General features: G+C 46.5%; 1 protein-coding gene across 4 annotated transcripts in view; it reads left to right on the forward strand.

Annotated features, from left to right (window-relative positions):
• GATB (glutamyl-tRNA amidotransferase subunit B) overlaps nucleotides 1-24785 on the forward strand; it is a 77059-nt gene that overhangs the window by 34535 nt on the left and 17739 nt on the right. For 3 of the 4 annotated variants that reach the window (XR_012332139.1, XM_004315290.4, XM_073805512.1), the window contains exons 6-9: nucleotides 8077-8190; nucleotides 10447-10531; nucleotides 11239-11283; nucleotides 13259-13448. Coding sequence is in view for 3 of the 4 variants with exons in the window: in XM_004315290.4 (XP_004315338.2) it covers nucleotides 8077-8190; nucleotides 10447-10531; nucleotides 11239-11283; nucleotides 13259-13448 (434 nt within the window). In the remaining variant the exon portion in view is untranslated. The remainder of the gene's footprint in view (nucleotides 1-8076; nucleotides 8191-10446; nucleotides 10532-11238; nucleotides 11284-13258; nucleotides 13449-24785) is intronic. The other variant, XM_033857293.2, reaches the window with a different exon arrangement.

Genomic DNA, 24785 nt, shown 5'->3' on the forward strand with positions numbered 1-24785 from the left:
CTTTTCCTCTGGGTCTCTTTCCGCCTTTTATAGAATTTCCATCCATGTAAGCTGAAGCCAGATTGTATTGACTACAAACCAAGGTTATGATTTCACAAAACTTTAACTTTGAGATAAAGTCTGAAATTCAATAGAAATATAATAGGGAATTAAACAGAAGAAACAATGTGAAAACTTGGGATCAAGGAAATTATACATTTTAAGTGTTTGCAAATTGGATACAAAGATCACAAGTTTTGGTCAAACCCAGTTTCTTCATGAGCCTTTCCTAGCGCTGCTTTGCCCACTCTTACATCCCTGAATGCCCATCTCTCCCATGGTTTTCCCCTATTTTCTGTTCCCAGGGGCTTTTAAAAAATGTCTGCCACTCGCAGAGCACTCCCTGACAGTGTGGAAAAAGGGTGCAGGTTCTGCATCTGCAGTGGTTAATCCATCTCTCAGTCCAGTGGCGTACTTACTAGTCAGGGTTTTCCAGAGAAAGAGAACAAATAGGATGTGTGTGTGTGCATGTGCGTGTGACATGTAAACAGATTTATTATAAGGAGTTGGCTCATGTGACTGTGGAGGCTGAGGCGTGCCTGAGATCTGTAGTCATCAAGCAGCAGGAGAGTCAATAGTATAGTTCCAGCCCAGGACTGAAGGCCTGAGAATCAGGAGAGCCAAGGACGTAAGTTCCAGTCTGAGCCAGAGTCCAAGACAAGACCAGTATCCCCGATCCAAGGCAGTCAGGCAGAGACAGCAAATTCCCCCGATGCCAAAAACTCGACCTCTGTGCGCTGGTGCCAGATCGAATCTCAGAGACAGAGTTTGGGGTGAAGTAGAAAAGAATAGCTTTACTCCTTTGCCAGGCGGAGGGGAGCACAGTGGACTCATGCCCTCAAAACTGTGTGTCCCAACCCAGGGGGATTTGGTGAGGAGTTTTACAGCAGTGGTTCAAGGGCTGGGTTGCTGATAAGGATCAGGGTGTGTGCAGGGCCTGCCGCTCCTTTAATCTGGTCTCCTGATGAGCTTCTGTGGTTCTTAAGGCTATCACATCATGACCTTCTCTCTGGAATGAAGAATGCTTCATCAGGTAGTTAACATCTTCCATTTGTTGGGGGTTTTAGTTCTGTAAAGAGCTCAAAGATAGTGTTATGTGTATCCCTTGAGGGGGAACCAGGACCCTGCCCCAAGGCTGCACTGTTGTTTCTTGACTTCTCCTCCCTTGTCTCTGCATCCCCTCCCTTCCCTGATTAGCAACTGTATGAACCTGCCCTTTGGAACTCAGGGAAGGTCATGGAGGCTGGAATCTGTTCTCTACAAACAAGAAACAGGGACACAGAAAGGCTTCCATGTCCAGGAGCCCCGCAGGGTCCTGCTTGGCTTCACCCCCACTCTGCCTTTTGTTCTATTCTGGTTTTCAGCGGATTGAAGGAGGCTCACCCACGGTGAGCAGGCAATCTGCTTTACTCAGTAGATCAATTTGAAGGTTCATCTCATTCAGGAACACCCTCACAGACACACCCAAAATAACGTTTAACCAAATATCAGAGCATCCCTTGGCCCCGTCAAGTTGACACAAAAAATTAACCACTTAACATGTCACAGAGGGTGCCACTGAGTACCATTGGTGGGGATGATTCATCTCCCTGTCGGTTTATCATACCATTTACCGACCATTTTGTCACACGTTTGTTCACATGTTACAAAGGGACTTCAGAATTTGTAATGCCACATTTGTCACATAGGACATCTAATGGGCAACAAATTGTAACATCAAAGCCCTGGTACAAGTTGAATCTAGAGATGGAACTTGCCAATTTGCTCTCTTCTTTAAGCTAAAGTCAGGAAAAACACAGCCAGCCACATGAGTTTGAGTGGAGTGCTCTGTGTTAGAGCAAGAGAATTCTCCATTGTAGAATGGAGAATTGGCTCATCCTGTCTTTTTACCCACAGAATAGAAACGAAATATGGGCAGATTGGGTAGTTATCCATTTATGCACTGTTGCTTTAAAAAAGTTTTATTATTCCATTCTTCTTCAAAATAACTGTGATTCCTACCAAACCTATGGAATAATAAACAGGCCACCTGTTAGCTGAGAAATAGTCCCATCGGGTCCTTGCCAAGAGATAAACCATAACAGTGAGAACTCATCAGGCAGTGACAGCTGAGAGGGTTCATTAAATCTCATTTGTTGTGACACTTTTTGTTGCTTTTAAATACAAATCAGACAGCTTTGCCCCCAGCACAGCAGCAGAGTGGCTGATGTTGTCCTGAAGTGCTCTGGGTAGTGAAGGTCTGCCTGGAGTCTGCAGGTGTCCAGCTTTTGGTGCTCTCAGCACTTTATCAGCCCAGGCCCCTTTCCCATCCTTCTGTCCCACCACCATAGGCCACTGTGTCGCCATTGGAGAATGCAGCCTGGGAACCAACGGAAGGCTGCCCTGCAGAGCACCAGTGGACCCCCAGCGTGCTTTTGGAATGAAACTTAAATTGCTCCGGGCTGTGCTTCAGTGAGTTCCTGATAGTTTTGCTAATGAGCGTAGACTAGCTCAGCTTGGGTTCCAGAAGTCACTTCCTTCTCAGGATGTTTGCCACTGTTGAGATCCTCAAAGCAGTCTGCTGAGTTGAATGTGTACCAAAGTATATAGATACGCTAAATGTTTCCAAGGTTGTAATATCTGCCGGTTTGAACATCGAGTATGTGCTCATCAGTTCACTAAGCATTTTTTAAATTAATTTATTGTCTCATTTAAACTTTATGACATTCCTGAGAGATGGGTATTACTGTGCCTACTGTACAGGTGAGGAGTTGAGGCTTCCAGAGGTTGGGTTATTTGGCCAAGGTGCACAGGAAGTGCCCGAGCCCGGGTGTGTCTGACTTCTGGACGCCTTCCTTTGTAAGCACTGTCACCCCGCTTCCTAGTGCCAGCCATGACAGTGTCTCCGCTGCTGTGGATAACAACCTTGAGGGCTTCCCTGGTGGCGCAGTGGTTAAGAACCTGCCTGCCAATGCAGGGGACAAAGGTTCAAGCCCTGGTCCGGGAAGTTCCCACATGCCGCGGAGCAGCGAAGCCCGTGTGCCACAACTACTGAGCCTGCTCTCTGGAGCCGGCGTGCCACAACTACGGAAGCCCGAGTGCCTAGAGCCTGTGCTCCGCGACAAGAGAAGCCACCGCAATGAGAAGCCCACGCACTGCAACGAAGAGTACCCTTGCTCGCCGCAACCAGAGATAGCAAGTGCGCAGCAAGGAAGACCCAACGCAGCCAAAAATAAATTAATTAATTAAAAACAAACAACCTTGGGAGCTGGGTTAGCAGAGTGTGAGTGCTGAGGACACTGCAGGCCCAGACCTGGATTGGAATCCTATCCTACCGCCTCTAGCTATAGAAACTGGGCGAGGTAATTGACTTCTGTGAGCCTCCCTTTCCACACTTGTGAAACGAGTCCCTAAATAATTGTATATGGAAAGAGAAAGGAAGAAACCAAAGAGGAGAGGAAGTCATCCAAGTCATCAAACAGAGTTGGGGCAGCAGGGTGGGAAGAGCAGGCGAGGACTGGCCTTGTGGAAGAAAACCTGGAATACCGTCTCGGACGTGTCAAGTGTGAATTGCCTAAAGGACGTCTAAGTGGATGTGTCATTAAAGCTCTGCTGTAGGGAAAGAACGTGGTAATGTGCATAAAACGTATCACAGGTCCTGACAAATAGCCTGTGCTCATGAAAGGTCAGGTGCTTCTATTGACAGTAGTAAGTAGAATCACCACTCACTGTGGATGAATAAACTTTGTGAAATATGTTGGATAAAATTGAGCCACGTTATTTATTTTACCTTATTTTTTGTCAAACCCTGTTGTTTAAGTTCTGGAGAGTATTCAGTGATCAGAATGAAACAGCTTAATAGACTTTCTCACTAAATCATCAGGCCCCTGCTGTTGACAGAAACAGTTTTCTGCCCTGATGTTATATTTCTGGTGTGTGAATGTGTTTTTAAAAAAAAAAAAAATGTGACTGCACCATATCACTGTGCTCAGTAGCACAGGTTTTTTCGTTTTGCTGTTACAAATCTCTCTACTTCTAGAGGGTGGAAATTGAGCTTGATAACGTTCTTGTGAAGGCCCTCCCCCCGTGTTGCAGAATGCATTGAAGCAAACGTGACTGTGAGGCTTTTGTGGACTTGAGGCAATTTACCTTAATTTGTTTAAAAGGTATTTTGTCTTCACTGGGTAAATGCCTTTTGTGAGTGTTGGATACTGTATTGGAATCCAGGCAAGGGAACTGCCTTTCAACACTGCAGGACACTAAATGAGTCCCCTCAGACATCTATGGAGTGCGGTCTTCTCTGGGAGAGACTGAAACTCATGCTTTATTCCTTTTCCAAATTAAAAGTCTAAATTGTGAAAGATGGTTTTATTTTTAAAAGCAGGAGAGGTCCAATTCAGGGTTCTCAGGGCTCAAAAAAAGTTCTCTCCCAAGTATCGAGGTTTGGCTGGGCAGAGCTCAGCATACTTGGAAAGTTTTCCTTTGAGCTGAATGGGCCTTTCACAGGATTCAGTAGATTAGTCCTATTCAGACAGAACTTTAGAACTTGTCGGGAACCTACTGTGAGACCAGTCTGCTTACTCGTGGCTCAGGAAAATACCAAGGTATGAATTTATCGAACAATTACCATGTGCCAGAGGCAGCTCTAGGTTCTGAACAGAGCAGTGAAAAGGACATTGTTCCTGCTACCTAGAGGAAATATTGTATTCATGAGGGACACAAATACATTAACAAAGAGAACAAAGTAGTTACAGTGATAAGTGCTTTAAGGAAGTACAGAGGGTGCCGTGATAAAGAATACATTGGATGGTGAGGGCCTCTGGAGAATAACCCGAGGCCCCAGCCCCAGGGAGCTGGAGGATGAGCGTCCAGGAAGGAGCCCAGGCAAAATCCCTGAGGTGAGGAAAACGTACAGTATATGCTTGGAGGTAACACAGGTGGCAGAAGACCACTGTAGGGAAGGCACGAGGAGCAGGGCAGTGTGGCCTCAGGTAAGACTGAAAAGGTCTGCGAGGGCTAGATCACCAACAATGATAAGAAGTTTGGATTTCATTCCAAGGGCAGTGGGAGGTCAGGGAAGGGCTTTTAAGCCAAGGAACAACATAGTCGGATTACCGTTTTGGAAAACCACCACGGCTGCTCCATGGAACGTGGCTGGTGTCGGTGAGGATGGAGAGAGCAAGATGGTGGATTCGAGGTGGTTTTTAGAAATAACAGGATTTTTGTTAACAGGCTGGGGTAGAAGGCAAAGAGTCCGGAAGAAGTCAAGGAGGCTTGAGGAACGAGGTGGCGGTGCCATTTGCTGACACGGGGAAGATGAGGACAAATGTGCATGTGTTGCAGGGGCAGATCCTTTAGTTTCGGAAATTGAAATGCCTGGGCCACCTCCACGTGGAGATGAAGTAGGCGCAGAGGTCAGTGTGGATGGAGTTCAGAGTAGGGTTTTGGCTGAAGAGAGAAATTCAGGAGTTATCAGAACTTGAATGGTGTTTAAGACCATATACATTTACAGAGAGAGTGCAGGTAAAGAAGACAGTCCTGAGTCTGGATGGGAACAAATGACATGGACATGGAAAGTGTCCAGGAGGTAGGGGCCAGCTAAGGGTGAGTAAGGTCACAGCAGCCGAGGGAGGAAGATGTTGCAGGGAGGAAGCGTTGGTTGGTAGGTCACATGCCGCCGAGGGCCGGCGTATCCAGTGAGGGGAAGACACAGCGTGTCCTGCGTCCGTGGGATTTGGCAGCCAGGGGTTGATGGTGACTTTGACAAGGCGTTTTGCAGAGAGGTAGGGACAGAAGCCAGGCTGACATGGGTGTAGGAGTAAATGGGAGGTGAGCTCACGGAGATGAGACGCCAACAAACAAGCAGTACTTGTTTGAGAGGATTTGCTGAAAAGGAAAGCAGAGCAATAACAGCAGAATGATGAAGAGAGAACTGGGTTCAAGGGAGTGGGTCTTTGGGGTTTGTTTCTAGTGAGAAATACTGTTGATTATGGATACACATGCATAGAGGGAATGCTGAAGAAGAGGGTTAAGGAGTGCTGTGGGAGAGAGGAGAGAACTGAAGGAGTGATGTCTTTGGGAAGGCAAGAGGGGTGGGAGTTTTAAATCTGGGCTCCATTCCCAAGGGCCTTCCATCTGGTCTCAGAGAAAAGACTAATTCAGAATAGACTACAATCGTGTGCTCTACTGACTGCATGTATTCTGGTAGCTCCGAGGAGCCACCAGTGGAGGCCGGCCTACGGATGAGGGTTTCCAGGAGGAGAAGGTGGTACCACTTATGTGGGACCTCGAAGGATGAGCTGAGGTTCAAGGAGGGCCAGTAGCAGGGATGACGAGGGCCTGTGGGCACCAGCGAGCAGACAGAAGCTTCCCTGATGGGAGGAGGCTTTCTCAGGGAATGAGCAGCAGGAAATCTGGGGTGCATCGGTCAAGACCAGACGAGGGCTCTTGCATACCAAGCAGAGGAGGTGGGATGACCCAGTGGGAGCCAGCTGTGCACTTGGTCAAGTGCTGGGAGTGGATGTGGCCAGAACCGAGCTGGAGCGGGGCGAGGCTGGAGCAGGAGGGGTCACTGAGTTGAAGGTCAGGATGGGATGCGGGTGCTCAGGCAAGGATGGCAGCCGTGGGAATGGAGAGGAAGTGACAGCTCTGAGGGATGTTTGGGGGAAGGAACTGACAGGATCTAGTCAGTTAGACTACAAAGGGCCAAGAAAACAGCAGCAAAGGATGCCGCAGGGTTCCTAGACCAAGAGTCTGATGATATCAGGAGTCGCTGGGACTTCTTGAGATTCAAGGAAGCACATGTTGTCCTAAAGGGGCTATGGGATTTTGTAGAAATGTGAGAGGTCCATTCTGGAGACATAGAGTAATTTCTGGGCTGAAAGGCACCTTTTCCCTGCCTGTCAACGTGGGTGGCCATTGGAGCGGCAGAGTGGGAATGACAGAGACCTGTTGCAAGGGTCTCTTTTTCTTGGCATAGAATATATTTGAGCTATTTTATTATTTTAATATGCTTTTGCTATGAAACCTTGGAAAAGAAATTGCTTTCTTCAGCCCGTCGACACATTCCTCTTTGGCAGATTCTTTTTTAGTTCAAAGACTTGCCTAAGAAAAATCCAGCATTTTGTCTTCCCCTTTTGTTCTGTTTTAAATATTGTAAGTGGAATTGGAGAACAGAGAATTGAGGCCTTACCTTGCAGGGTATAAAATGTGATGATTTCTTATCTTTATCTCTCTTTGGCTTGAGATTTTGCCTCCCTATCCTCCTCAAGAGCCTCTTGGCCCTCTCCATAAACCACCTGCTTCCTTAGGGATTACTGTTCCCAAAATGGGGCGGGGGGGTGGCTTGCAGGGTCAGAGAAGGTCCTCCCAGGATGGGGATGGCCCCCTCTGAGTCCCTCCCCCACAGACCGTCCCCTTCATAACAGCACTGTCTGTCTGCTGCGGCAAACCCTTACAGCAGTCAGGAAGGATTCCGAGTCCTGTTTACGGAAGGAAGAGATCATTACAGTACCTGGAGGAAGGACGAGGGGAAAAGCCCAGGTTTCTGGCTCTTGCCCTTGAGCTGTAAATTCTCAAGGACCCTCTTATAAATCTCTCGGAATCACTGTTGGAAATCCACATTCCATTGGAGAGCAGTGTAGGGCTATCACATGATCATTTCTGAAGCCTTCCCCCACAACCCAGCTCTGACACTTTGAAAAACACTTCGGAATAAAACTGCAGGGTAAATCTCCATTTTTAACAGTGTTGTTTTTCTTATTTGGCATGAAAGAAATTAGATTTCCCAAGCCAGTATATCCAGAATTTCTCCTGCATTCTGCATGTGTACAAGTGCACAGAAATATATACACACACACCCCTCAGATGCCTTAGGACCATCATTTTCGCAAGTGGGCAGAAGTTAGTACTTCAGGACCAACCTTAACTTCCTCTGAGGTTAGGCTGCTGTAACTGAACAGGAACTAGAGTTAGACGTTGCTTGTACTCTCTTGCCTTGAAAAAACCACGATTGCCTCAGAGAATTTCTAAAGTGTTGTCTTTTTTCTTTCCTTACAGAGGGCCAGTTGAGAGTGGACGCCAACATATCTGTGCATAACCCTGGGGAGCCTTTGGGCATTCGAACCGAAGTAAAGAATCTCAATAGTGCCAGGTTTTTGGCCAAAGCTATAGGTGAATGTCAGCTGTTACTCCTCATATACTTCTTTGTATCAGTTATCTATTGCTGTGTAACAAGCATCCCCCCCCCAACTTAATGGCTTACATAATAACATCTCAACTTCAGAGTTTTGTGGCTTGGGTGGTTTTTCTACTTGTCCTGCCTTGGCTCATTCATGTGGCTGTGGGGAGCCGGCAGCTCCGCTGAGATACAGGGTCCAAGATACCTCACTCACGTGTTGCAGCCTTGGTGCTGGATGTCTGCTGGGCTGCTCTACCCACGTGGGCTTGCTTCATTCACTTGCCTAGCCCAGCCCTTCTTATTTGGCGGAGGGGACACCCCAGGAGCATGAAGGCAGATGCCTCAAGGCCTCTTGAGTCATTAGCTCTAGAACTTGCACAGCATCTCTTCCAGCACATTCCATTCAAAGCAGGTTCAAGGGGAGGGGAAATAGACTTCACCTCTATGGGAGGATCTGCAAAATCCTGTAACTCTGTTTTTCCATGTACCACATTCCTTCTGACCAGACCGAACTGTATAAAGTCATATTTGTTCATTATAGATGGCCACGATTTGACCTAATTGGTCAGTATGTTTTTCTGCTTTTTACCGTTTTAACTAATAGATTGCTTGGGCCTGTGTAATCAGGTATTGGTCTTGTTTGTTCACATTGTGGATCTTTCAGTGTGGACAAATGTATACTAGTAGTTAAAATCGAACAGTTGAGCAAGGTCAGCATCTAGGGTGGTCCATAGAAGTTGATATCTGTGAATGTGAGGGGAAGACATCTCAGAGGAATGAAAATATTCTTTAAAACCAAAGGTATCTAGAGAGGAAGAGAGGAGGGAGGAGGTGGAGGTTAAGGTGCACCCTTCAGGGTACACAGAGAACGGGACGGATGAATGTGGAGTCACAGCCAAAAGGTTTAGTAGCATCCTGGGTATTAGAAGGAACACAAAAAAGATTTTCTAATCTTGTATAAAATTTTATTATCCTGAACCTGAAATGATCAACTAGCCTCAGTGAAAACACTTTGAGTCTACAAGTTTTCAGGAAAAAAGCATAAAAATGGTCAAGGGGATGACTTACAGGAGAGGAAGGTGTTGGGGAAGGTCCCCGCGTAAAGACAGACTAACGATGGTGGACTCTTCTGCCTGTAAAAGGAGACACAGTCCAGATTTCTGAGGCCATGATAGGTTTGGGTTAGGGAAAACCCTCCAGCTCAGGTCTGTGAAGGGGAAGCTTGGAATGAACAGAAAGAAAGTTCTACTTCACCTTGTAGGTGATAAGTGTTCTGGAACTCATTATTCTAAGAGGTGGTGATGGGAACCTAAAAAACAAGATTTTAGGTAGATTCATCCCTGATGACTTATGATGGAGACCCCTGCCTGATTTTGGCTGTCCCTAACCTGTTATTTTATGAAGGACCCTTTGGAGTAGTCTGAGACAGAATTCTACCTGTGGTCTGACTCAGGCTGGAAGAACCGAAGCTTTACTGTTATGGGCTTAATTCTTCAAGCCTGTAATTTTTCTACCCCATGTTTCTCCCTACATCACGCCTTTTAGCCATCCTCTTCGTGTTGCTGCTTTTTATCAGCTATGATAAGAGTTTGGATTTGGGCAAGGGCAGGTGGTACATGTTGGGCGGGGAGTTGAGGGGGGAGCGGAGGCTAAAGCTGTTTTCATAAGGAAGCTTAGCAACTGTGGCTGTGCTTTGCTTACCACTTCTGCCTTGTTGGGTGGTGAGGGAGTGTGGCATAGAGCAGTGGCTGTTCATCATTTGGGGTCATAGATCCCTCTCCATATTTTGGAGAGAGTGTCCAGAGTTTTTATTCTGGACCCTGTCTCCAAAATATGTGCCTGTGCACACATGCACGTTTGCATATAATCTCAGGAGGTACTAGAACCCCTTGAAGGCCACCCATGGATCCTGGGATAAAAACTCTTGATAAGCAGCGATCTTAGATCTGGGGTCATTCTGCGTAGATATTGGTCCTAGCCCTGCTTCTGCCACGTTTTGTAGCCTGTACTGGGTTACGCAATCTCTCTGAGTCTGGGTTTTCTCAAAAAGTGAAGAAGCAGAGCTTCCTAAAAGGCCCTTTCTAGCATGATTATTCTATGATGGCAGCAAGAATAAAATATAGCATCTGTGGGAAGAATTATAAACAACTCCCTTGATTAGTTTTTGACATAAAGATTGAAAAAGATGTCTAATTATTGCTAAACTGGATGAAAGGGATCAAAATATGATACTAAACTATTATTTTTAGACTATGAAATTCAGAGGCAAATCAATGAACTCGAGAATGGAGGTAAAATCCTGAATGAAACTCGCTCGTTCGATTACAAGCTGGGGTGAGTTTGCATGACAGCATCTTGAATACAGGTAGGTGGGGCTCCAGTCTGGGCTCACCACAGACCAGCCATGTCACCTTGGAGAAGGTACTTAGCTTCTCTGCACTTTGGTTTCCTCATTAGTAAAATTAGGAAAATACGGTACCCTACAGGGTTGTGATATGCCCTCTAGGGCTGGTAAGAGGTTTCACCTGACTGCCATCAGACTTGCTGAGTCTTAAGTCCTGGCACTTCCCTGGCTTCCAGCTTACCTCCTTTGTTCCAAGAATTTTTACTTCCTTAAATTCTATCAGACCTAAGTTCTGCCAATTTAAGCTAGAAGTGGAAGAAAGCTTAGAACTGGTTGTAGTGGTGTCTTTTTCTGTTTAGATATCTTTGAGTCTAACTTTCTGACTCTGAATTTTGAGGATTTTATACACTTAACAGAAGACTGGGGAAAAAAGCTCAAGAGCCTAGAGTTTGAGCTGGTTAAATGTTGGAAACGTTGAAGCAATTTCTTTTCTGTTCTTTTTCTTTAATTATCATGCTAAACATTTGTCTTTCTTTAATATTATTTCTGCAATGTATTCATGAAAGTGTCTCCCAAGGAAGGCTGAGGAGCTTGAATCCCCTGGGTTCCCTATTGGTAGGGGAACCCCTGTCTGCATCTACACTAGCTGACGCTGCATGCAGCATTTTTAAAATGTTTTCTCATTTAACTGTCACAGGTGCACCGTGCCGATGAGAGACAAAGAAGGAAAACAAGACTACAGGTGGTTACTCCTCTTGTCAAAACACCATTCTATATTTGGGTCATATTCCAGATCCACTTACAGACCAACCTAATGATCCTAGATTGCTTTTAGGAACCACTTTTCCTTGTTGTTGTCGCATAATGGAAAATCTAGGCTTCCTGTTTTACGTGTACACTGAGAGGAAGAGTATTTTCTTGATTTGGTAGCCTTGGAGTACCTTATTTGACAGGATTCAACAGCTGGAAAACACTTGTTCACTCACCTCTGTGTCAGAGTTTTCATAATTGAGCTAAGAGGATGGCAGTTGTGGGGTGGGGCCTAGGCTGTTCTTATTCTCATGTTCAGTAATTAATGCAGTAACACTGAAGTTCTGTGAGAAGGTAGAAAAAAGAGATGTATATGTTAATGGCAGTTCCCTTCAAACCTCAGGTGATGCTGTTTAACACGTTAGGCCTCATTTGAGATCCAGAAATAAAGCAAATAATAAGAATAGCTTCCAATAAATTGAGACTTTTGTTTCTTCCCAGTTTAGCAGACTGCAAAAATTAAAGATTTAAGCAACAAAGTGGTGGGGGTTGGCACTTTCCTTTGCGAAGTGCAGGAAGAGGTAAGAGTAGCCATTGCTGTCAATGAGGAACAAATATAGCATCGAGATTTAGGAAAGACAAAGCTCACAAACCCTTAGAATGCATGTCACCTCAAGGACTCCTCTTGTGTGTCTGTCAAAGTCACCATTGTTCTAATTATAGTGATCCCTCTAGGTTCGGTCTGTTCTTCCTAAGAACTTCTTTGTTTTCCATTGTCGCCCCTACTCTGTTTATGCTGCTTTCTCACTGAGCGTGGAGTTGGCTTTTAGCACAGCCAGTGGCTTCAGCTCTGGCTCTCAGGTTAACAGATGGGATTCAGGAAGCCTCCCTTTGGTTTCCTCTTGCCTTCAGAAGTCAGACTAATTCATAGCACAGATTTGGCATTGAGGTGATGGGTTGCTTGCCCTTCTGAGCTATTACGTTGGAGCCACCATTCTGCATTACCCTGCTTTTGCATAAGCCCTTTGACAAATATGGGCAGAGAGAAAATGTTAGAGTAGAACAGAGGGAAGGACATCTTTATTTCACAAGAGTATATGCAGCGGTGCGGCTTCCACATTTTTTTAAAAATTAGTTGACTTTTTTAGAGCAGTTTTAGGTTTACAGCAGAACTCAGTGGAGATTACAGAGTTCCCATATACTCCTTGGTATGTGTCGTATCCCCCCGCCCACACACACACAGAGGTTCCTCTGATAACATCTTGCATTAGTGTGTAGTGTGGTACCTTGGTTAAAATTAATGAACCAATATTGATACCTTATTATTAAGTAAAGTCCATAGTTTACATAAGGGTTTGTGCTTTATGTTGTCCATTCTGTGGGTTTTGACAGATGTATAATGACATGTAGCCACCATTACAGTGTCATAGAGAATAGTTTCACTGCCCTAAAAATCCCTTATACTCCCTTTATTCATTCCTCCTTCTCCCCTAGCTTCTACATTTTATTTAGGCAAAATCCATTTATTTCTTGCACTTCTCAAGAAAGAAAGTTTTCTTTTTCTTTGACTTTTCATTTGTTACACAAATACTGCTAAAAATATTTTTAAATTTATAGTCTTTCTTCCTAAAAAGTAAATTGTTCTCATTTGGTCCTATTTTTTCCAGCCTATGTCTTTATGAATATATACTTTATCCACAATTACAAACCACAGTGTGGCATCAACATGGTGCTGTGCCTTTTTCACTTAATGCTCGTTTAAGCGTAGAGAGTGGTGGATTTGGTCATTTTGACCTTACACTTGTATAAGGACTAGTTCCTGGAAAACTAGGAGACTTGATATTATGGGATGTTGGAAAATATTTGCAAGTAACATGGCATCCAGACACACACTTTCATACTGACGATAGGTTTGTTTCTTCCAGCTAAACTGAATACTCAGTCATGCCATCTCCTCTGTGTGCCAGGTTAATGCCGGAGCCCAACCTGCCCCCGCTGCTGCTCTACGACTCGGGGTCCCTGCCCCCTGGCACAGACCCGCAGCAGGTGATCAACATCGACCAGCTCCGGGAGCAGCTTCCCGAGCTGCCCCGCGTGACCCGGGAGAAGCTCGTGCAACAGTATGGGATGCTGCCGGAGCACAGCTTTGCCTTGCTGGTGGGTACTGATCAGAGGCTGCGATCAGCCCAGCAGGGGCCGGGGATGCTCCTCAGGGGGCTCTAGGTGCAGTGGCCCATGCCTTCAGCTGTACCGTAGAACCAGGCGTGCTAACCTTCCTCACCAGCCTTTTTGGTAAATGCTCCTCCGAAAACCAGAAGATGAGGCAGGATCTCGTGTCAGTCATTCCTTGTGTGTAGACACGAAGAGCTGCTCACAGCGGCCGTGGAGGCTTCTTGAAGACAGTCCAAATGTTATGGATGAGTGTTCTCCCTTGCGTCTGCAGGACAAAAGGAAATCAATATATAGGCTTTCTAGATGTCTGGCAGTATTGGACATGACAGAGTCTGGCAGGAAGTGGGGTTCTCAAAAAGCCAGCCAGTTGTTTTACCAGTTATAGAAGAAACATTTATTCCACATGAAATGCTGAAAACTCTGACTAAAAGTGTTGGTCCTTAGAGGATGCATCTGAAGGGGCTGTTAAGAATCTGACACCATGGAGATGTGCTCAGGGATTTTCCGTCATTGCCAGGGCTGTTGGGCTTTGCAGTTTCCTTTGTCACGGCAACATTAAAGTGACACAGCGTCTGTGAGAGTGGCATTTCGTCACAGCTTGTCTGTCAGGGAGGATGAGGAAAGTTTCTCTGCTGCATCTCTCGGGGATGAGGTGTCTGCCACACTCATCGTGTGGAGCGCAGAATCCCTGGAAACGCTGGGCTTTGCATTGTAATTGATAATAACTATGTAGGGATGTTAGAATATTCCTATTCGTATACATATGTATATACTTCAATAACAAAACTTGGCCATTTCTGGTACAAGGTAGGCGAGCGAATGCTTGTTGAATGAATGAATCTCTCTTTATCATCCATTGATCAGCTCATTTGAAAAGTATCCAGAGTATACAAAACTCAGTTTTGTTAGGTCGACCTTGGAAAAACACACGAATCCTAACAGGCTTTCCGGCTAATAGGTGTTCTGTGCCAGATGCACATGAACCCTCTTTCACCACCAGTGATTAGACACGATGGGTTATTTTCTCTTGCTTTAGGCAGAGTTGCTCACCACCTCCCATGGGCTGCTGTTGTATCTTATTCACACCTCTGAGGTGATTATGTCACTGTATTTTAATTCTTTGTTAGTGTATTTCGTTCAGTGCCTTGAGGGCGAGGACGGTTTCATCCTCTCCCTCTGCTCCATTACTCCGCACAGATTAGCACATCAGCAGTGCTGACTGCCAACTCTTTGTAGGAATCAGTTAGTGAGCTTCTTGTTCAGAGCACCTCTTAACCTGAAACCTCTGGCAAGTCACGGCCTGTTCCTCAGTTGATTTAACAAACCTGAGTTTTAGTCTTACACATCTTCCCCACCATCTTGACTTTCCAGCCCACTTGAAATAAACTTCAGACTCAATACTAAATGCTAAATTCCAGTCCTGCATTTCATAACGGATTTGCCAAATTAAATAAGGGATGGGAGGACACAGACCGAGGCTTCTCAGCCCCAGGGATAGTACCCTCACCGCCAGCAAGTTCTCTGAGGCAGAGGCACATTCGCACTTGTGTCTGTGTCCCAGGCTCTGCTCCCGTGACCTTCAAGTGCCACAGCCTAGGAGGTCTTGGATAGATGGTTGCTGAGGGTGGCAAGTGAGTGAGTCTCTGTTTTCATAGTTTAAAGGCCCTGTTTAGGGAAACTTATTTTTGATCTCTTCAGTACAGCACTTTTACTGGCATCTCCTGTGTAGCAGGTACTGAGACAGGGACAGGGACTCTCGTTTTGTTTGTTTGCTCTCCAGGAATATGTACAGATGACACTACAACTAACCAGTCCCCAGGGCAGACTGCACTAGATAGATGTGTGATATAGGCTGGGAGCCCAGAGGAGGTAGTGATTACCTTGATGGAACAGAAGGGAAAACTCTCAAGAAGGAGGTGGTTTTTGAGCCAGTTTTATAGGGACTTGTTTTTTTTGATATACTAAAAATATGCTTATTTTTATAGCTTGCAGATAATGTAGTAGGTGACTCATTTCGGTTTTTTCTTTTTCTTTCAATGGCTAGTACTTGAAATTTTCAAGACGGTTGAGAAGAGAACTTAGTAGGAATGGAAAGAAGATGATTCAGACAAATTTTTTTTTCCTGAAATTAGGCATCCTGAGCCCTTGATGACTTGATAATCACTGGAAGCTGAGTTACTCGTAACATACCGAAAATGGTCTGTTCACGTTTTTTCCTCCCTTCCTCAGAAACACAACAGATTGCTGAGAAGGGCAGATGCACAGATCTGATGAACTCTCTTTCAATTTAAAGAGTGCCCAGGAGTATTCATTAAATCAGTAGCCGTGGTGGAGGTCTGCTCTGCAGAGGTCCGAGTCCACACTCCTGCCTTTGGGTCACTTATTAAATTAAACATTAAGCACATACCCAACCCCGCACAGGCCTTACCCACAAATGATTAAAAAAAACTTCAGAACTTAACTCTAGTCTTTAATTTTTTTTTAATTGAAGTATAGTTGATACACAATATTATATAAGTTACAGGTGTGTACAATACAGTGATTCACAGTTTTTCAAGGTTGTACTCCATTTATAGTTGCTGTAAAATATTGGCTATCTTCCCTGTGTTGTACAACTCTAGTCTTTAATTTATCTTGTCGTCCTACTGTGTGGTGAGCACTGAATTGCCTATTGATCATTTCTCCTTGGCATTTACAAAACTTTAATATAGGTCTATCTTAGCATCCACCACAAAGTCCGGCACACAGTAGGCATCAGTGAACAAGTGGATGAATAGGGTACTGTCACAATACTCAGGAAAGTCCTGGGAGAAGCAGTGTTCCTGATAAAGCATCCCTGTTTCCAAAGGTCAGATACATAAACCACCCTTTTGACAGCCCAGCAAATCACAGGGTGGTACCTGTGTCCTTGAGCTCCGGGGGAGAAGCCTGGGGTTTCCGCCTTAAGCTCACCATGTGCCGTGACCAGCCTCAGGTCACTTGGTCTCTCTGACTCTTGTTTTCTGAACTGGTTTCTTTAGGACATTAAATATCTGCATTCTGGTTTCATCTCTTAAACCCGTCTGATAATCCCCTCCCAACAGGTAACCTGTATGACTGTTTCTTCCTCTGGCCTCATGAAAAGTATCATGTCCCACCTGAAACTTCAGCCTAGTGAGCTAACCTTTCCTCCCTATCTTGTGTCAGACTCCCTTGATTTCTGACCTCATTTGTAAGGATTATGGAATGGACATAATGGAAGCTGAGATCACAGCATTAGGATTTTGAAAACTGAGAGATTCTAGTAGCGGAAGCACAGCAAGTTCTTCTCTGAGTCAGTGTATCCAGGATTAATTATGAGAACAGTCAAGGTTATATGCAGGTACGTTTTTCTGGTAGATAATCCCAGGTGTTTTCTTTGGGGGCATCTCTTCCTAAACCTTGCTTTGCTGGACTTGGAACGCAAACGAATTGTTGTCATTGGCTTGATAGGCAGCGCAGAGTCGAGGCTGTTGGCTAACAGCAGGTTGTGCGGTTCACAGCAGACCACTTTCTAATCCATCTTCCCAGCACCCCCTGCTGCCGGTACCATCCATCACCCCATTTTCCCGGTGAGGAAACATCACCTCTGTGGTTGAGTGGTTGAGTGTAAGACACTGAGTGACTTCATCAGGCCTGTGAGAGAGCTGACTGCAGGGCCCAGACTCTTTACTTGCAAGCGCTTCTGCCTGCTGGCACATACAATGTGCCACAAGGCCAAGTGGAAATAATGTTTCAAGTTCATTGCTGTTTTCACTCACCTAACAGAGAAAACAGAATGTTTACTTTTGTGGATATTAATGCTTTCTCCAGCCCCACTGATGCTTCATGAAACGGAGCCATAGAAATCAGTCTATTTAAAACTTTTGCCCACCCCTCTAGGTTTTTAAGATACCAGCCTGCCTATAAATAAACATAAAAAGTGCTGTCTACTGAATTTAGTGAAAATCAGTCAACTCCAATGAAAAGCAGAGATTTTATTCATTTTCCAAGTAGAAAATTTAAGTCAGAGGAAAGAAATGTAAGCTCTTCTCTGCAGTTTTATTTATTTTGTTTCTTAGACTTTCTGCCTTAGGTACTTGGCCCCTTCTGACGGAATCATTGAGAAGGGCCTCCACGTAGTGCATGGGGTTTGTAGGTTGTGTGGGATGATTTTGCCCAGTTCCTTGTGTCATGCACTTGGTAAGAATGCATCTGAGCTCACAGGGTGGCTGGCTGTGTATGAATTCAGTGGACAGATTTCAGTGTCATCTGTCGTGGGAGGTTTAGTGGAGGAATGACATAGCAGCCTCAATTCAGTGTTTCTTGAGAGCCCACTGTACTCACCACAGTGCCCTATGCTGTTGTCAGATGTAAGAGCTTTATCTTTTCTGTGTTGTGTTTAATTCTCCTGAGGAGCCCTGCAGGCCAGTGGGTTAACACACTAAGAGACAGACACTCTTTTTTTTATTTTTCCTGACACATAGTTGATTTACAATGTTGTGTTAATTTCTGCTGTACAGCAAACTGACTCCGTTATACATGTATGTACATTCTTTTTTATATTCTTTTCCATTATGGTTCATCCCAGGACATTGAATATAGCTCCCTGTGCTATACAGTAGGCCCTTGTTATCCATCCAGTCTGTATGTAATAGTTGGCATCTGCTAATCCCAAACTCCAATTCCGTCCCTCCCCCACTCCCCCCTCCCCCTTGGCAACACAAGTCGAGACAGACACTCTTTCTTTTTTTTTCAAGATTTTTTTTTTTTGATATGGACCATCTTTAAAGTCTTTATTGAATTTGTTACAATATTGCCTCTGCTTTATGTTTTGGATTTTTGGCCCCGAGGCCTGTGGGATCTTAGCTCCCTGACCAGGGATTCAACCTGCACCCCCTGCATTGGAAGGCAAAGTCCTAACCACTGGACTGCTAGGAAGTCCTGAGACAGACACTCTTGAGTCCAGATCTCACCTCTGGCATTGAGGAGCTGGGAGGACTCTGAGAAGTTACCTGAAGCTGTTCCCTGCCCAGAGGAAAGAGGAGGGGAACGAGTCACTTCCCCAAAAGGTGACAGGCACAGCAGCGTCTTCACGGAATCTAAAAAGTCTACATACAGCTGACCAGACTCCCAAGAACATGCTGCCAGGGTGCAAGAGCACCAGACAGCTGCTAGCACATCAGGAGCCACGCAGGGCAGAATTTTAGGAGAAATCCAGCATGGCTTCTGTGAGACTGGAGGGAGATGTGATTACCCTCCGAGTCAGTGACTTCTGCTATGTGTCTGTCCGTCTTTGTGTGCAGCCTCAAGATATGTGGTCTTATTCGAACAAATTCATTTGCCCAGCTGGTTATTCCCCATTTAAAGTCATAACCTTTTGTTTCTGACATCATGGAAAGAGTAAGATGTCTCCGAGGAACAAAGAAACAGAAAGGATATCATGATGGTTGGCTGTCGAATGGATTGTTTTCCAAGAGTTTTGCTCTGGGTCTCTCGTTACCTTGAAATGGCCTGGTTTTCTGTCTGGATGAATTGCCTATAAAATAATTTCCCGTGATAGATATCTGTCTATCCCATAGGTAATACTGCTTTAAAGCTAATAGTTAGAAAAGCAACTGAACCTCATGGACTGCTTTTAACCGCCCAGACTTATTGAGTAGCAGAGGACTCACCGTGTAACCACAGCTGAAGGAAAATCCATTTGGTCAACACCATCGCTCACCATATTTCAGCTTCATGCACTTTACAAAATCGATTTTACTGTTCATTTTATAAAATTGCCCCCAGTGCTCGTCAGCTTAAGGGTGTTTTCACGGTTAGTCTGTGCACCGAAAAAATAACCCATGTTTTTATTCTGGTCAAGTCGAATCAAAAGGTGCGTCTTCTAACTTGACTCCCGCAAAACCCACAGTTCATTCACTTCAGGTGCAAACGGCAAGGGGCTTTCTGAGGTGAGTCCCCTCTGGGCCCAGGCACCTGCCCACTGGGGGGTGCAGTCCTGAGCGCCAGCCTTGGGGACTCTCAGGGACTCTGTCCCCAGCCCATCCCGAAGCCTCATTTCCTGTCTATACAGTAGACAGGTTTCCTTTTGGGGACAGTTAACAGAAAGCTTCAGCTGAGTAACACAGGTTTCGTCCGTGTTGGGACCATTTTGACAGCAGTGGTTTTAGGCTCACTGAAGTGTGATTACCATCAGAATTGATTTCTTGACAACATCCTCTTTGTGTCCGATTCTCGCAATCTTTGGTTATGCCTGTCTGCTGTCAACTTTTATTACCTGAATTATTTGGATTTTGATTGTCCAAGGGAAAGTCCTCCTCTCAAATTGGTTTCTCTCAACGTCTCTCCTGGAGTGAATGCATCACAGAGAATGTAGACTCATTTCCGTGCGTCTAAGCCGGGGGTCAGTGAGAACGCTCCCGGAGTCCAGCTCAGAGGTGTGTGCTTCCCGGCTTTGCTGGGAACAGAGCACAAGTGAAATGGATGGAACCGGAGTTTCGCTCAGATTTCAGGGGCTCCCAAGCTCTCTGGGAACGTGACCCAGAGGTGAAAATTGTGGGGACCAGAATAGGACTGTAGACCCATCTAACCGTGTATTCCTTGAGTCAGGCTAAAGAGCATACCCTTGGTGTTTTGAGTCAGTTTCAGAGCTGCTTGAAAGTGGCAGTGATGGTTCAGGATTCCAGCTTCCTCCGCACACTCGGTGGAGAGCGGTGTTTTCTGTGCCAGCCTCACACCACCAATTAACTACCTTTTGTTTTCCCCACTGATGAATCCTCTGGATGAATCTTTTTTTTCCCTTCTCTCTCACTGAAGGATTTCCACAGCCCCTCCTTGTTTCCGTGAAAAGCAGAGGGAGGCCATTCACAGCAGAGACCCCCCCTCCCGCCCCACTGCAAGTCCCAGTCCCTCCCATGGCCGCCCCTCGTAGGGGCCTCCTATCACCTCATTTCCATTTCCACCCCAACACTAGCAGTGATGTTATCTTCAGGGCCATGTTTCACAAAGTTTTGGGTCCGAGTTCTTTTCTTCTCTCACCTTGTAAGAAGGATTAGACTCACAGGAGTGATGTGGAAGCACAGAGCTCCCGTCGACGTGCAGATGCCGGGCCCTCTTCCCGTGGCGTGGCCCCTGTGGGTACCTCCCTTCTTAGGGCTACTCCTCCTGGCTCCTGTGAGTGCAGCCCAGGCGGAGCTGTTGTCACTCAGTTGCGGGTACGGGGTCCCCCGAGCTGTCAGCCACTCCCCCCCACAGCACGACCTGCCCAGTTAGGTATAACCTCGTGCGTGAGTCACCCGCATCGGAGGAGCCAGAGTGTGAGGAAATACCATGTGCTTGATGCCGAAACTATGTGAGTGACAACAGGGTTTGTTTTGCAGTGACAGGGATGCTGCAGAATCAGGCAGCACCCACGCAGGTGCGCTCCCTGACTTCTCTGGGGAGGGGTGTGGAGGGACGCAGGAGAGAGGCTCCGGGGGTGTTCCGGCCACCCTCCTGTCCCCCCGGAAGCGCTGTATGGGGGGTGCCACCGTTCCTCTCCCTACCCCCCCCCGACCTGGTGTGTGTCAGCCGCGGCGGAGAGCACCACGTGGTCTAGGTGTAACCTGGCAATGGCAGCACCTGAACTCACCATTTTCTCCTCCTAATTTCTAAGCTAATTGCTGAGGGCCTTTGCTACATTTTTAATATGTTAAGAACCTTTCAACAGCTGGCAGCTCTCAAAATCATGCAAGTGGTGGGGAAGTGCATTCTTTGGATGGGCAAGTTGCCTCGTGTTGTGCCCAGCCCTGGCGGGTGCTCAGTTTCAGTCCCCAGGAAGGCGGGGATGTGACTGTCCTTTGTCAGCGGCAGCGGAACCCAGAGGGTGAGAGCACAGGCTGCAGAGTCCCAGCTGTACTGTTTTCTCACCGTGGGACCTCAAGCAAGTCAGTGCTCAGAGCGTCCCCACCTGTAAAAGAGAATTCCACTAGTGCCTCGCCCACAGAGTCGTCGTTGGCACTGGATGAGTTAATGTAGAGAAAGCACCCATTATTGTTGCTGTTGAAACTACTATTAACATCATTAGCAGCAGCAGTAGCCACGTGCCGTCCCCACCCTTCCCCCCGCAGGGCTGCCCGCTGATCCCCGTGTAGCAGGTATTCAGGCAATAAAGCCAGGGTCCCCGTAGCTGACGGGTCACTCCCTGCCACATAACCAGCTGTCCCATAACGTGTGCTCTGTGGCCTTTTTCTTCTCCGAGTCTGCCACCGGGCAGCTGTCTCTATCGGGTTTCATTCGCCTTCTAAATATAGTCCAGCCTCATCCTGCCTATCATGAGATTCCCAGCGTGTGTGACTTAGGACAGGAATGGCAGTTGAGAAATCAGCCTTCCTCCTCTTGCAGCAAGATAGTCTTCTGGCATTTGGTCATCTCTGAAGGTAGGCTGGAAAAGTCGGCTGCGGGGCACCTGGCTTTAGGGCCCGATGCAAGTTTGGGTAAGGTTCCTTCCCAAAGCAGCAGGGAAGGGAAGGTGACCCCTCTGCCTTGCCTCACCCCAGCAGTGACCAGCGGACAGACCCACTGGCAGTGGAGGGTTCGTGTCTGCATCCAAGAGGCTGGCCTGGCATTGGCTTTGGGTGTCATGGGATGCTTTGGGAAATTTGATTAAAACGTGAAAAGGATGCTTCCCAGTTAGTCGCAGAGCTGTAAAGAGTGTCCGGTGTTACACAAAAGCCAGGATCAATCGTCCATGCCACTTGGGCTATCTCTCTTTTTTTTTTTTTTTTTTTTTTTTTTGCGGTACGCGGGCCTCTCACTGTTGTGGCCTCTCCTGTTGCGGAGCACAGGCTCCGGACGCGCGGGCTCAGCGGCCATGGCTCACGGGCCCAGCCACTCCGCGGCATGTGGGATCTTCCCGGACCGGGGCACGAACCCATGTCCCCTGCATTGGCAGGTGGACTCTCAACCACTGTGCCACCAGGGAAGCCCCGGGCTATCTCTTGAAGGAACAGTTTGAGACATGGTCGGGAGACTTGACGCCCTGTGTAGCTGAAGGTTCAGCTCTGTCTGATGTGGGATAGATTAGTGCTGGCTTGTTGCCTCTGAGAAGGACATTAAGGGTTCCCTAATGCAGTGGCTTTTCTGCGTTGCTCTTTTTTTTTTTTTGGCTGCACCACGCGGCTTGTGGGATCTTAGTTCCTCGACTAGGGATTGAACCCGTGCCCTTGTCAGTGAAAGTGCAGAGTCCTAACCACTGGACTGCCTGGGAATTCCCCTGCGTTGCTCATAATATGGTTTTCATGTAAGGGAATTAACTGGTCCATTGTTTTCCCGAGAAAACCAGATGGCTGCGCGGCCATGTTCACAGGGACTCCTGAGATCTGGGCCAAGCATTTGCCAATCTCACAGAAAAAAGAAGAAGGCTTTACCTAGAATGCTGTGTTTTTCTCTTGGTAAGCGGGCTTCTGATGTAAAGAGCCCGAGCGGGCAGCCCATGTGTGACTTTGCATCCATCTGTCATTCTCCGGGCGGGGACAGCTCGGCCTCCTGCAGCCCTGCTGCCTACAACTTGCCCTGTCACGATCGCAGACTTTCCCATCCACTGCAGATTGTGCACTGAAGCCACATACCCCCAGTGAAGCACAGCTCCAGCTCAGAGAGGCTGCCTCACAGCACTGACACGAAAAGACAAACAGAAATCTGACTTGCCATGTTATCCATCCAACAAAAAAACCACCCAAGGGTAGAGGAATAGATATTCATCACGTCCCAGCAACTCAGCCAGGCCTGTGAGTTCAGTATTTCTAAGTGGACTTAGAATACCTTTCCTCGGCAAAGCAGAGTCCTCCTGACAGCTCTTTTCACCAGCAGGCCAGCCTCTCTGGGTTAGAACAAAGGGAATCCCACTTATGTGATTTGGGCCGGTAGCCGGTTTTCTCCCTCTCCAGTGGTTTGTGTGCCATTGTGGAAATTTGAATACTTTTCCGTAAGTTAAACAGAACTTTCTCTTCATGCTGCCTGAATTTGCCTTTATCTGTAGTCAAGCTTTGGCTGCTGAAGTGGCCTTTGCCCAGGTTTAGCATGAGCAGAATAATACCATCAGCTTGAAAAGAGATTCAGGAGATGATTATGGGATGATTCAGTAGGCTTGTCACCAGAGAATGCAACTGTTATAAAGGGCATGTAGTTCGTTTTTGTTTTCGTTTTTTTACGGAATTTCTATTTTAGCAGCTGTGTGCCTGTGTGTTTATTACAGCATCTACAATAACGAAACATTGAGAGCACTTTTGTTAGTGTGTCTCGCTTCTTCCCAGTATCGTATTTTTCCAGAATGTTCTTTTGGTTAATGAAGTTTCTCTGAAAGGGGTGAGGGTGAGAGCCTTACCTGCAGTATAAAGTTAAAAAGGAATATTTTAAGGAAAGTGTGGTTTGATTTGAATTTCAGCAGGTAGGGGAGACCTACTATTTAAAATGCATTTGGAACCTTCAGCCTCTCAGATGTGGGTGGAACATGTTTTTATTTTCTTCATTGAAAAACAAGGGGTGGGCTTAGCCACATTTCTTGGTTTTGCCAAATCCGTCTGAGCAGGCAATGTACTGTATAATTCAATGAGCGCCTTGGGGGTTACTCTTAGGCATAATTGTGGCAATTCCAATATTTAAAGGTGAACATGGTATGATAAAGGGTGAGCATTCACATGTGATTTTTTTTAAGAAAACACAAGGCGATGGGAGACGCTGATTCACCCATCGATGCTAACCAGGCAGCTGCCGTGACCCAGCACTGACATAGCTCTAGTCCCAGAGAGAACGGGCAGCGTGGCCCCTGACTCACAGAGTTGGCAGTCCGGAGGGGGAGGAAGAGTAGGGACTTCTTCAAGCACGTCTCCTTGATGAGCCAACCCAGGTGATTGTTTTCACAGAGTGCAATGAGAGCCAGGATCAGCTGGGCCTCGCTAGGCTCAGAGGCCTGGCACTACCCTCCACCCATCACGTGGTCTAAGTGGGTCACGTGCCTCTGTTCTTACTCATTTTGAAAACATGTGAAAACCACTTCTGTCCGCTCTGGGGATGATGTGAAGATGAGTACAGTTACGATCCACGTTTGATTTTTCAGAAGTAGAATATTCTGTTTGTTCCTTCTTGGTCTGCTGCTTTTCTTACCTTCTTTTTCTAGCCATCGCTAGGACTTACAGGAGAAGACAGGCCTGGAAAGAGACAGGACGGTAAACTCAGGCTAGACATGCTGCTCAGGGATAAACGTTGTAGGGTAGGGTACCCATGGCCGACACTGAGAGGGCGAATGAGTTTAGGGGATGTCAGGTTTCATCGTCCTCTGGTCCA

Source organism: Tursiops truncatus, chromosome 5 (genome assembly GCF_011762595.2).
Source record: "Tursiops truncatus isolate mTurTru1 chromosome 5, mTurTru1.mat.Y, whole genome shotgun sequence".
NCBI classification, from domain to species: Eukaryota; Metazoa; Chordata; class Mammalia; order Artiodactyla; family Delphinidae; genus Tursiops; species Tursiops truncatus.